The sequence below is a fragment of the Mesoplodon bidens genome (assembly GCF_964165515.1).
Source record: "Mesoplodon bidens genome assembly, chromosome: 19".
NCBI classification, from domain to species: Eukaryota; Metazoa; Chordata; class Mammalia; order Artiodactyla; family Ziphiidae; genus Mesoplodon; species Mesoplodon bidens.
In genome coordinates, this window is record NC_138179.1 from 47,894,173 (window position 1) to 47,906,280 (window position 12,108).

At 47.7% G+C, this 12,108-nt stretch overlaps 1 protein-coding gene across 1 annotated transcript in view; it reads right to left on the bottom strand.

Moving 5' to 3' along the window:
• The window catches only part of ITGB3 (integrin subunit beta 3), a gene marked incomplete at its 5' end in the record, with an annotated part of 52,869 nt that extends 41,693 nt beyond the window's left edge, over window positions 1–11,176 (bottom strand). Inside the window, 4 exon segments of the mRNA XM_081220314.1 lie at window positions 10,805–11,084; window positions 11,086–11,120; window positions 11,123–11,147; window positions 11,150–11,176. Coding sequence (XP_081076440.1) covers window positions 10,805–11,084; window positions 11,086–11,120; window positions 11,123–11,147; window positions 11,150–11,176 — 367 coding nt within the window.
• Window positions 11,177–12,108: the final 932 nt, after the last annotated feature.

The following is a 12,108-nucleotide window of genomic DNA, read 5'->3' on the forward strand; positions in this document are numbered from 1 at the left end:
AAAGGGAACAAGGAAGGGAGTTGGAACCAGCGGAAGTCATAATGAGTCAATGAGAGATATTTTGAGGATATGCTGTCCAATTAGACAGGATGTCAGAACACAGGAACGGGCCACCCCAGTGAGGCCAGGGGACTCCAGGAGAGGGCTCAGTCAGCAGGAGAGGTGTTCAGTGGAAGGGAGGACTGTCCATACCGCAGACACCATGGACATCTCTCTTACTATCTGCAGGGAGGAGTTCTGGCCTGGGTCTCCAGCCCCGCCACTGACCTTTGACTAGTGACTTCTCAGATAGGTCCGTGGGGACACTGGGTGACCCAGGCAGTGCCTGATCTTCCATTGCAGTCACCTGGCTGGGTGAGTCATCCAAGAACAAAACATAGGCTAACGGTGCTATGGATGCAACAAGTGGTTTCTCTAGAACACGTTGTTAAGAAAGTTGATCTTATTTTTGTTCTTTCATTTACATGCAGCAGCAGCTCAGTAATCCCAGGAAGGGGAAGAAGACAGGAAGGTGGGATTCAAGGGAACACGTACCTCTGTGCTCTGAGCAGAAAGCTTCAGTAAGCATCGCCCAAAGCAGTAGGGAGTCCAAACTACCGAACAGAAGGCATGCTGATTTCAGGGATTTTCAAATGTTTAAAAACAAAGTGCATCAGAGCCAATTAAATATGGTACTTAACATCAGAAGCCGTTTGTGTACAATTTGCCTCGACCAATATTAAAACGTGTTACGGGTTGAACTGTGTCCCCCAGAAAGACTTGCTGAAGTCCTAACCCCCAGTATCTCCAGCTGTGACCTTATTTGGAAATAGGGTCTTTGCAGATGTGATCAAGATGGGGTCATTAGGGTGGGCGCTAATCCAACATGACTGATGTCCTCACAAGAGGAAAACACCACGTGAAGACACACAGCGAGAACTCTGCCGTATAAAGACAGAGGCAGAGATTGGAGTGATGCAGCTGGAAGCCAAGGAACGCCAAGAGTTGCCAGCTACCACCAGAAGCTAGGAAGATATGAGGAAGGGGTCCATCCAGCGTCTCAGAGGGAGCATGGCCCTGTTGACACCCTGATTTCAGATTTCTAGCTTCCAGAGAGAATAAATTTCTGTTGTTTTAAGCCACCTAGTTACAGCAGCCCTAAGAAGCTAATAATACAAAATGCATTTGCATTTCCATAGCATATATGACATGATTTTGAGGAACACTGCTCTGAAACACTCTGCATGATTGAAAAAAGCTGGCCTAACCATTTTGTAATGGTTAACCCACCTATGGATAACAGAAAAGTGTTTACTTTTCTTTTATACTTTTCTGCTAACATATACCAATGGTGTTGGCATTCATTCATCCACTCACTTAACAAATATTCACTGAGTACCTACCTGTGTCTGGCACTCTGCTAAGCACTGGAGACACACTGATGAAATAAACAACCCCCTTACTCTTGTGGAGCTTAGAGTTTAGTGAAAATCAAACATGCTCAACAGAAAGCCAAAACATACACAACGAAAAAGTACAATTTCAAACAGGGGCAAAGGCACTAAGAAAATAAAGCAGGACAAAGTGTCAGTAAGGGGAGGGTGTCTCCTTTAAAGAAAGGCCTCTCTGAGTGATATTTCAAAATGATAGGAAGGAGTGAGTCATGGGAAGATCTAGGGGACGAGTATTCCAGAAAGAACCCACAGCAGCTAGACGGTCCTCAGCCTCTTAATGAAACAGCAGGAAGAGAGAGGGAAGAGGAGAGAGAGAGAGAGGCGGTTGGAAACGCAGTCAGAGACCATAATACTGGGAAGCAGTAGCCATGGTGGGGAGTGTGGCTGTCATTCTCCACGTGGTGGGAAGCCGCTGGTGGGCTGTGAGCAGAGGTGAGCAGAAGAAGATCATCCTGGCCACGAAAGGAGGGCAGGCAGTAGGGGAACAAGACCAGAAAGAGACCAATTAGGAAGCATTACAACCATCCAGGCAGCAGATGGCAGGGGGTTGGATTTGGATGGTAGTGGTATCCATGGCATGGTTAGACCCTAGATGTTCTCTGAGGACTTGCTGATCCACTGGCATGAGGGACACGACCAAAAGACAGGAAGGATTTCTCCCTGAGCAAGTGGATCCCCTTGGACAAAGTTCAAATGTACTGACCACTGGCCATGCCCTTTCACTGACCTTTCTTCAGCCAGTAGGCACTGCCCTTGTAAGCGAAGCCATATCATGTCTTGTTATCATCTCCAACTGGGATAATTAAGTCACCATGTTTTATGCTGGACACTGCATAAAAAGGACGGAGTCCTGTCTTCTGTGTAGTTATTATCTAAAATTAACACCCAGCCCCTGGAAAACACCCTGAGGGCAGGGGGAGTAAAACGATGAACAGTGTAACGGTGGATGTGGTGGGGGAAGCATGGTGGTGGGACAGCAGACAGGAGGCCTCAGGTCTGAAGCCACTTGTACCGCTCTACTGGCTGTGTGACCTCAGGCACGTCCCTTCATCTCTCTGGTGCTCTCGCTAAGGTCCAGTGACTCTTTGAGTCTCTGTCACATCCCTATTCGAGAACTGATCATTGTTCCCTCCTATTTAACAGGGGCAACCCAGCCACATCAGCCAAGCACTGGAGACCGTCCTTTCCCCCATGCTCCCAAATATGGGCGGAACACTTACCGCAGGAGTTGTTAGGATTAAATGAGATAACATAGATGAAAGAACCACGGATAGCATAGTGGATGCTCAGTAAATGCTGGTTTCCTTCCTACGTACCTTCATGCAAATCACTTCCTGCACTAGGAACGCCCCATCCGCCCCCACACCCCTACCCGCCTCAGGGTCAGATGAGAGAGGGTCCTTGGTCTCTACAGGATACAGTGAAGAATCACTGGCCAGGAGACAGGAGCCCCCAGGGCTAGACTCCACCAATGCCACTAAACTAGTTGTGTTATCTTGGGCAAGTCACTTCACCTCTCAGGACCTCCTTTTTTGCTTCTCCACCAATGCCACTAAACTAGTTGTGTTATCTTGGGCAAGTCACTTCACCTCTCAGGACCTCCTTTTTTGCTTCTCTGTAAAACAAACGGTATTACATTAGATGATTTTCAAGCTGCCCAGCCCTGGAAGTATATATATTCCAAGCAGAAAGCATCAACAAGCTGACTAATACTCTAGGAAGCCTAACATCCCAGGGCCCAAGACCCCTCAATTATTGCACACATGTCCATTTCTTCCTAACGGACTAACTAATATTTGATTCAAATGTTGCATCTCAAGTTCTGGAAAATGTGATCAGCACAGGCCCCACCTCCCATCTGACTCATTCAGTATAGAAAAGAGGCAAGCCCATACCAAGCTCTGTTTGAGGCCCAGCCCAGCAGCACCCTTTTGGTGACCTCCTTGGCATTCAGCTGTCCAATTCTGCTACTTTTCCTCCTGCGGCTCATATCTCGTGGGTATAAACAGCAGGCAATGGTGCTGTCATCAGCCCTTGCTTCCAGCCTGTCTTGGTAGGAAGGCAAATCGGTCCCACCATTTTGGAGGACAATTTAGAAAACCTATTAAAATTAAAATTTAAAATATTCGTGTCCTTTGACCCAGCAGCTTTCGTTTAAGAAATTCAGCCTGCAGAAACACTTGAACAAAGGTGCATAATAATGAACAAGGATGTCCCCTGCAGATAATTGGGGGTGATCCCAATGCCTATCAACAGGGAATTGGTGAAGAAAATTCAGGTATATCCATATAGCAATATGCCTTCTGGCTAGAGTTACAGCTCTTGGCATAAGTAGTAATGGAAGGCCATGCACTGATATAAAAAGATGCCCACGGTATATTATTAAGTGACAATGATCCTACTGTGGATGATTCTGCTTGAGAAACAACAATAATGATAAATCATTATATACGGTGACATATACATAGGAAAAAAATTCTGGAGTGGGCTTCCCTGGTGGCGCAGTGGTTGAGAGTTCACCTGCCGATGCAGGGGACACGGGTTCGTGCCCCGGTCCAGGAAGATCCCACATGCCGCGGAGCGGCTGGGCCCGTGAGCCATGGCCGCTGAGCCTGCGCGTCCGGAGCCTGTGCTCTGCAACGGGAGAGGCCACAGCAGTGAGAGGCCCGCATAACGCAAAAAAAAAAAAAAAAAAATTCTGGAGTAACTGTCAACAGTGGTTATCTTTATGTACAAGACTACAAGGGACTTGTACTTTCTACATTATTCTATTTCTGTACTGCTTGACTTTTTTTTTTTTTTTTTCCAGCCGTGCCATGCAGCTTGTGGCATCTTAGTTCCCTGAGCAGGGATTGAACCTTGGCCACTGCAGTGAAAGCGCTGAGCCCTAACCACTGGATGGCCAGGGAATGTCCTTGATTTTTTTTTCCCCCACAAAAAGCTGAATTCGTTTTATAAGCTAAAAAAAATAATAATAAAGCTAATTTTAAATGTCTTCTCTTCTGCCTCAGTCTCCACATTTGCATTCATTTAAATGTAGGCTCCCCAGGGCATGCCAGGCTCTCTACAAGCAAGCACCTTCAGCACCAAAACCCGGTAACCTCTTGGAATCCCAAAGCTCAAGGGGAACTCCAGAAGAAACTTGGTCCAGCCCACTCCCACAGCCTTCAGGAATCTCCCAGGAGAGTGTGGTCTATTCTCAATTTGTAGGAGTCCCAGAATGAAGGCACCACACTCCCTCCTCTTCCACCTTCCCAGGGAGTTGGTCAAACCTGCCCCTTGCAGGTGGCTCCAGCCCAGGTTGAACCTGGAGGAGTTTATCACGTGCAATGGCTAAAGCAGGGGTTTGGAATCATCAGCGGTTCTCACAGACCTGGGTTCCCTCTATCCAAGAATCCCATCAGCAAACAGATTTAGGGTTGACGATAGGGACTTTCAAAGTGGCTACTGAGTGTGCCTTTTGCCAAACTTCTGGAGCTTTCTTCCAGGGCGAAGTTTTTCAAGCTTGCTTTTAACTGCAGACCTCCCTTTTTTCCCCCCACAAAGAAATCCTTACACGGACTTCCTCATTATTAATCAGCTAAAGGAAAAACTTCTCCAATTGGTGGTGGGGAAAGGCAAGAGCAAACCGACGTCTCTCCCTTTGACACATTCACCCGTTTGCAGCCCTTGAGACCCCAAGAGCCTGAGGCGCAGAGGTAAGATGACTTGTTCAAAATCACCCAGCAAATTGACAGAAAAGCCTGTAGAGCCATGAATTGCACATTGGTTTCTCAATTTCAGACCCACAGTGCTTTTCACCCTGAGGGGTTTTTCTCTATATGAACAAAAAAAGTGGCTTTTGTAAGTTGAAATAAATGTAACACAAGTTTAGGTAAAAGAATAGACATACACATGAGAATTATTACATATATGCATACCCATGAGAATTATTACATATACATATTACATATGCAAGTTTAGGTAAAGGAATACACATACCCCTGAGAATTATTACATACATTATTACATAATGCAAAAATTCTTGCATTATTACTTACATATGCAAGAATTATTACAAATGCAAGATTTTACAAAAATATGAATAGAACACACCATGTAATTAATAGTGAACATTAGGGGGGAACAGAATTAGAGGGGAACCAGCCATTTACTCTCCAATATGTGGCTTTCATATAATGAGCATATATCACCTCATTCGCCCCGTGAATGTTTAAATAGCTTTACTAGTTGAACTAAGAAATGCTGGCAGGGAGGAAGAGAAGTCTTTTTGTGGGAACATGAAAGAAAACCAGAAAGGAAGACTTATGGTGGGTTGTTTTTTTCAGAGATGCTACCCCAAATTTTAAAAGGTAGAATAGCCCCCGTTTACTTAGCTTCTAGCTCCAAAGATTGTGACATACCATATTTGACCATATTTGCTTTTAGGACCAAGGATAATAAGAGTGCTGGTTGCAAATGCATCTATCCAATTTCAAAATTTAGAAACTGAAAGCTGGATCTGGGTTTAACAGATATAGCCCCCTGCTTTCAGGGTAACTGTCTCAGAACCTGAGGAAGACAGAGTAGCCTGGGATAACCTCTTAGCATTCTGATATACGCAACAACATGGATGAGTCTTGAACACATTATGCTAAGTGAAAAAAGCCAGACTTGGGCTTCCCTGGTGGCGCAGTGGTTGAGAGTCCGCCTGCCGATGCAGGGGACACAGGTTCGTGCCCTGGTCCGGGAAGATCCCACATGCCGCGGAGCGGCTGGGCCCGTGAGCCATGGCCGCTGAGCCTGCGCGTCCGGAGCCTGTGCTCCGCAACGGGAGAGGCCACAACAGTGAGAGGCCCGTGTACCGCAAAAAAAAAAAAAAAGCCAGACTTGAAATGCTACACACTGTATGATTTCATTGATATGACATTCTGTAAAAGGAAGAATTGTAGGGACAGGAAACAGATCTGCCAGGAAATAAAGGTGGGGAAAGAAAATTGCTGACAAGGAGCTCAAGATAACTCTTTAGGGTGATGTATCTTGATTATGCTGATGGTTACTTGACTGTGAGCATTTGTCAAAATTCATAGAACTGTACACCTAAAAAGGATGAATTTTACAGTACATAAATTATACCTAAATAAACTAACTATAAAGAAAAGAGTGTTCCTGGCGATACTGTGTGCATGCAGAGAAAGGCAGATTTTATAAATTTTTGCTGCAGAGTCTCCTATTTAAATAAACACCAGCAATTCACACAGGGAGAACAGGCAGTGTCATTTCCCTGCTTCCACCTGCATTTCCACTTGTGACCTGAGCTCCATCAGTCACAATGATTGTCGCACTCAGAAAGGGCCAGGGGTCAGGAGAAGAGAGAAGAGGCGATGGGGTAAAGCACCAGGCCAGCTCTGTGGGCAGCAGAGGGGGCTGGGTCAAGCCAAATGGTTGATCCCTGAAGCCGCTCAGTCATTCCCTCAGTTAATTATCTGTCTGCTGATTCATGAGTTGCGGTTTCTGTGGGCATGCTTCCTGGCTATCCCTGCCAAAAAGGGCAGAAGGAGTCTTAGGGCTGGGAAGGGATGATAACCAGAGATCCTGAGTGGGGTGGGGAGTTGTAGAGGGGGAATTTCTACTAGGAAATTCCAGGGTCATATCCAGACTCCCCCTCCTCACTGTTACCTCCTTGCCCCAATTATGTTGTGCCCAGGATACCTCAGCCACTCACACTCACAATTTTGAAGGTGGTAAAGAAGAATGCTGCCCTCCTGTGTATATTCTCCCAGGAGGTGGGGGGAAAAGCAAACACTTCACAGAGGATCCCCTGAGTTTCCAGCACCCTCAGAGCAGAGGTCTAAATGGTGCAAAAGTATAGAGGTCCAAATGCCCAAAGAACTCGTGGTCTTGACTGTATTCTAATATCCTCCAGAATGTCCAGACGGAGCACTTGAGGATCGTCTATGAATGAATACAGATATTCAAATATTGGGTATCTTAAGGCGAGGCACATCTCCTCTAGATGCCTTTTCATAGCTTTCCATAGGTACGTATTTTGCCACCTATGTGTCAGCCACTGGGCATAGAGTGTCAAACAAAATAGACATGTCCTTCTTCTCAAAACCTGTGAATGTATTTTACTTTCCTCTTTTCCCAGGGACAGGACTTAAGGTTTTCTCATGGATAAAGCAAATGTATGGGCCTCTCTTCCTCTTGGACTCTTCTGTGAATTCTTATTGCGACGGAGAGGCTGAGATATGCCAAGCCACAAATGCAGAATGGGTTGAAATAAGGAGGAGTCCCCTGTCACATAGGCATGGGAAAAGGGATCCCATGGGTCTCATTTAGGAACCTGGATTGTATTCATGCATGAAGCAGTAGCAGCCTTACCTCCAATACATTGTAGTTACTAAGGATAGGAAGAATAATGCCATTTATTGAAAACTTTTTTTCTGCCTTTATCTCATTTAATTGGCACAATCATAGAAGTATTATTTCCTCCACTTTACAGATGAGGAAACTGAGGACCCAAGAGATTAAGTCACTTGCCCAAAGTAAGACACATAATAAGAGGCAAAATCAAGAGTTAAACCCACATCTGATTGGCTTTAAATCATAGCTGTCCCCTTCCCTAGCCAACAAGGCTTCCTCCTATGTCTCTCCAGGCTCTGAGGGTTCCTGCAGAGGGTTTCAGTTGGAGAGTTTCCAGGATATAAATCAGGAGGAGAAATCAGCACCTCAGCTCAGAACTAATCAATTTAGATGGTGATAGCAAACAAAACTTGTTACTCAGTAGCTCTCAGATTAGAATAAAGAACCATATTTGGGGGATTCCCTGGTGTCTCAGTGGTTGAGAATCCGCCTGCCAATGCAGGGGACACGGGTTCGAGCCCTGGTCCGGGAAGATCCCACATGCTGCGTTGCAACTAAGCCCGTGCACTACAACTACTGAGCCTGTGCTCTAGAGCCCGCGAGCCACAACTACTGAGCCCGCGTGCTGCAACTACTGAAACCCGTGCCTAGAGCCCGTGTTTTGCAACAAGAGAAGCCACCACAGTAAGAAGCCCCCACACCGCAAGAAAGAGTAGGCCCTGCTCGCTGCAACTACAGAAAGCCCGTGTGCAGCAACGAAGACCCAATGCAGCCAAAAATAAATAAATAAAATTAATAAATTTATATTAAAAAAAAGAACCATATTTGGGGAAGCCACAAGACCCAAGAGCTCTTGAGTGAAGCTAAAAAGATAACCTTTGCACATAAATTCCAAAACTCAAGTCTACGCTGAAACAACCTCTCTATTCCCCATATGAGATTCTCCCACTCTGGGGCGGCCCCTCTGTGCCACCCCCACCCAGTTCTGTCTCTGTCTCTTCCACACTGTATCCCAATATAGCTCTCCAACTCTTATCCTGTGTCTGCTTCCCAGGGATCTGATGTTACCTGCAAGCCAGCCCCCAACACTGAGATGGGGGATTTAACTACAATTGCAACTGCTTTTACTGGGGGCTTATTACTCTGGAGGTCTTCTCTAGAGCCCATGCTCTTAAATATGACTCTACCCTGCCTCTCAGAGGGAGTCTGAGGCTAGCTCAGTACAACCTATCACCACTTCTGGAATCACCCCAATCACAACAATGAATCTGTGAACAGATCCCCAAGAGGATATTTCATGCAAACTTAGGTATGTCAATGCAGTGGAATCCTCTACGGATTATTGAAAAATAACAGATCGACAAAAGGCATACTCAGGGGTGGAGAGAGAGACACCAAAATAACAAATAACAAATACGTTCTTCATTTTCACTAATTGATCCAAGCACCATGCTAGGCTCTATCTTGTGTTACCTTACTTACTTCTAAAACTGTAAGAAAATATAATGATTAGATTCAGAAATCATTCCAAAATTCAGGAAGCTGTAGATGTGGAAAAAAAAAAAAGCAAAAATGTTTTAAGTTCATGGAAGCAGGCATCTCCGTGGGAGACAGCTGAATTGCCTCTGGATTTCTCCATTTAGACAGCATCTGAACCAAGGCTCTAACCTCTCCCAGGGCTGAATGCTGGATATTCATAATTCCATGCCATGGTCATCAGGGTGCTCACTGCAGGCTAAAGACATCAGCTGACCTGTCTGAGCATCTGTCACATGGGAAGCTTCAGCAGTAATAACTTAAACAGCCCCCTATATATTATCTCTAACTCCTTCATCAAGTTATGGGTCATAAATTGTGGTGATGATTTCATGAGTGTATACTTATCTCCAAATTCAAGTCATATACGTTAAATATATACAGCGTTTTGTACGTCAATCATACCTCAATAAAGTGTTTTTTTTAAATGATGCTGTTGCCCTCTCCTGCACAATCTCTTATACATGCACGAGTCTTGAAGGAAGTCATCAAGTATTTCTGAATAGCTATCTTCCAAATGGCCTTAGCAATAAATCTTACTTTTTAAAAAATATCTTCTGCAGGAACTAAATTGCCTTACGATGAGTACTACTCTTTTCACTAAAAGTAGGTGTATGCACACTTGTGTGTCCTCTGCAGAGAAACACAGCGGACCAGGAGCCAGAGTTCTCCCTGGGAAGGTCACCCAGGCTCCGGAAAGATCACGGGCAGCACCCTTGGGCTGTGCTCTGCTCTGCCCCTCCCAGCACCAAGGAGGCCGAATGCCAACTGCCTTGGCAGCTGATAGTGTGTGCAGCAGGAGGAGAGACAAAGCCAGGGAGCCAAGCCAGCTCCAGGGACCCCTGGCGTAGCAGCTCGCATACAGTAGAGATTTTTCGGATGCTGGGTTTGTCCCGGAAGCTGAGGCACCGCTGCCACCCGAGGACACTGTAGGAGGCAGAGCCCTCATCCTCCTCCGAATCGTTCTCGCGGGGAGCCGCCAAGCAAAAGCCAAACAGAAACTTGGGAGAAAGTGTACACAAAGAGAAAGGGGAATGTCGAGTAACCGGCAAACCCGGGGGCGCACACACTCTCATCCGAGAAGCTACAACCGCATCCCTCTGCCAACGCGCGGGAACAGCCCCGGGAAGCCCCAGCTCGCCTTGGCTTCCAGAGCCAGTCTGCCTTCAGAGGGCCGGGACCACCTGCGATGCGCGCAGCCGGGGCTGAACTCGGGGCTCAGAGATGCGCCCACCTCACCGCGCACGTTGAGACCGCCCGGAGCAGGCGCCTAATCTGGCTAAGGGCTTCGGTGTCCCGGAGGACCCGCCCCTAGGTAGCCTCTCGCGTTTCCCACAGCGGGGCCCGGAAGGTCCCCAGCTCCGGGCTCCGACAGCCCCAGGCTGGCCCCGCGCACTCGGAGCGCAGCCGCGCAGGACCCGCCCGCCAGGTTTCCCCGCTCGAAGTCTGCACACTTGACTGCGTCCCCGCCGCGCGGGAGCCTCACTCACCTCCGACGCCGACGCCCGCCAACGCCCCCAGCACCAGCACAGCGGCCCACAGCGGCCGCGCTCGCATCTCGTCCGCTGGCCGCCGCGCTCCGTCTCGGCCGCGTCCTCCTATCCCACAGCTAGCAGCGGCGCCCGCGGCCGCTTTTCCCGTGGCCGAAGGGGAGGGGACGCAGGGGGTGGGACGCAACGGGGCGGGCCGTGGACTTGCGCTTCCTCCCCTCTGGCACTTTTCTGGACCCTCCACCGCATGAGGGGAAGTGAGAAACCGCCGCTCGTTTCTCGTCACTTCGGCTCAACCGGCGAGGACCGGCCGGTACGCAAGGCAAGACTGGGACCGGAGGTGGGGGTCGAGGTCGTGTCTTCCGCAGACATCCTGGTCCCAGGGTGCGCGCTGGGCACTTGGAATACTTAGAAAAGCCAGGAGCCTCTGGCACTTTCCCCCTGGAGACACCCACGCAGCTTTCTCTTTCCCCTGAATTCCTTGGGCACTTGCCCTCTGTACCTTGAGTTCTGGTCATTCACACATTCCTTTAATTGACAAACCTGTTGAATGCCTACTCTGTGCCAGGCACCGGTTTAGTCCTTTATTATTCACTAATTTTTATCTTGGGTTGGTTCGGTTTTCAGGTAAACTGTAAACCTCTTGAGCACAGGACCACATCTCAAGCTGTGTAAGCACTTAATGTCCAGAAAGGGCCTTTCTCTACAAATACTTGCTTGCACAGGGTAAGTATCTGATAAACATTTCAAGACACAGTCAATATACTACCTCCACTCAAACTCACAGGCTTTGGAGCTTTATCTTACTCTCTTCAAAGGCCTCCTGCCTCTGCCGAATCCTACCTATTGCTCTCTGGGTCCTCCCCAAACTAGAAACATCAGGAGGCTCAAAGGGGCAAAATGCTAGGGCTGTGAGCAGGAGGCCACCAGTGGCAGGGGCTGGTTCAGGCCGCCTCAATGGGACACTCTAAGTATGATTAAAAGCAAGGCCTAAGGACTTCCCTGGTGGCGCAGCAGTTAAGAATCCGCCTGCCAGTGCAGGGGACACGGGTTCAAGCCCTGGCCCCACATGCCACAGAGCAACTAAGCCCGTGCGCCACAACTACCGAGCCCATGTGCCACAGCTACTGAAGCCCATGCGCCTAGAGCCTGTGTTCCGCAACAAGAGAAGCCACCGCAATGAGAAGCCTGTGCACCACAACGAAGAGTAGTTCCTGGTCGCCACAACTAGAGAAAGCCCGTGCACAGCAACAAAGACCCAACACAGCCAAAAATAAATAAATGAATAAATAAATTTATAAAAA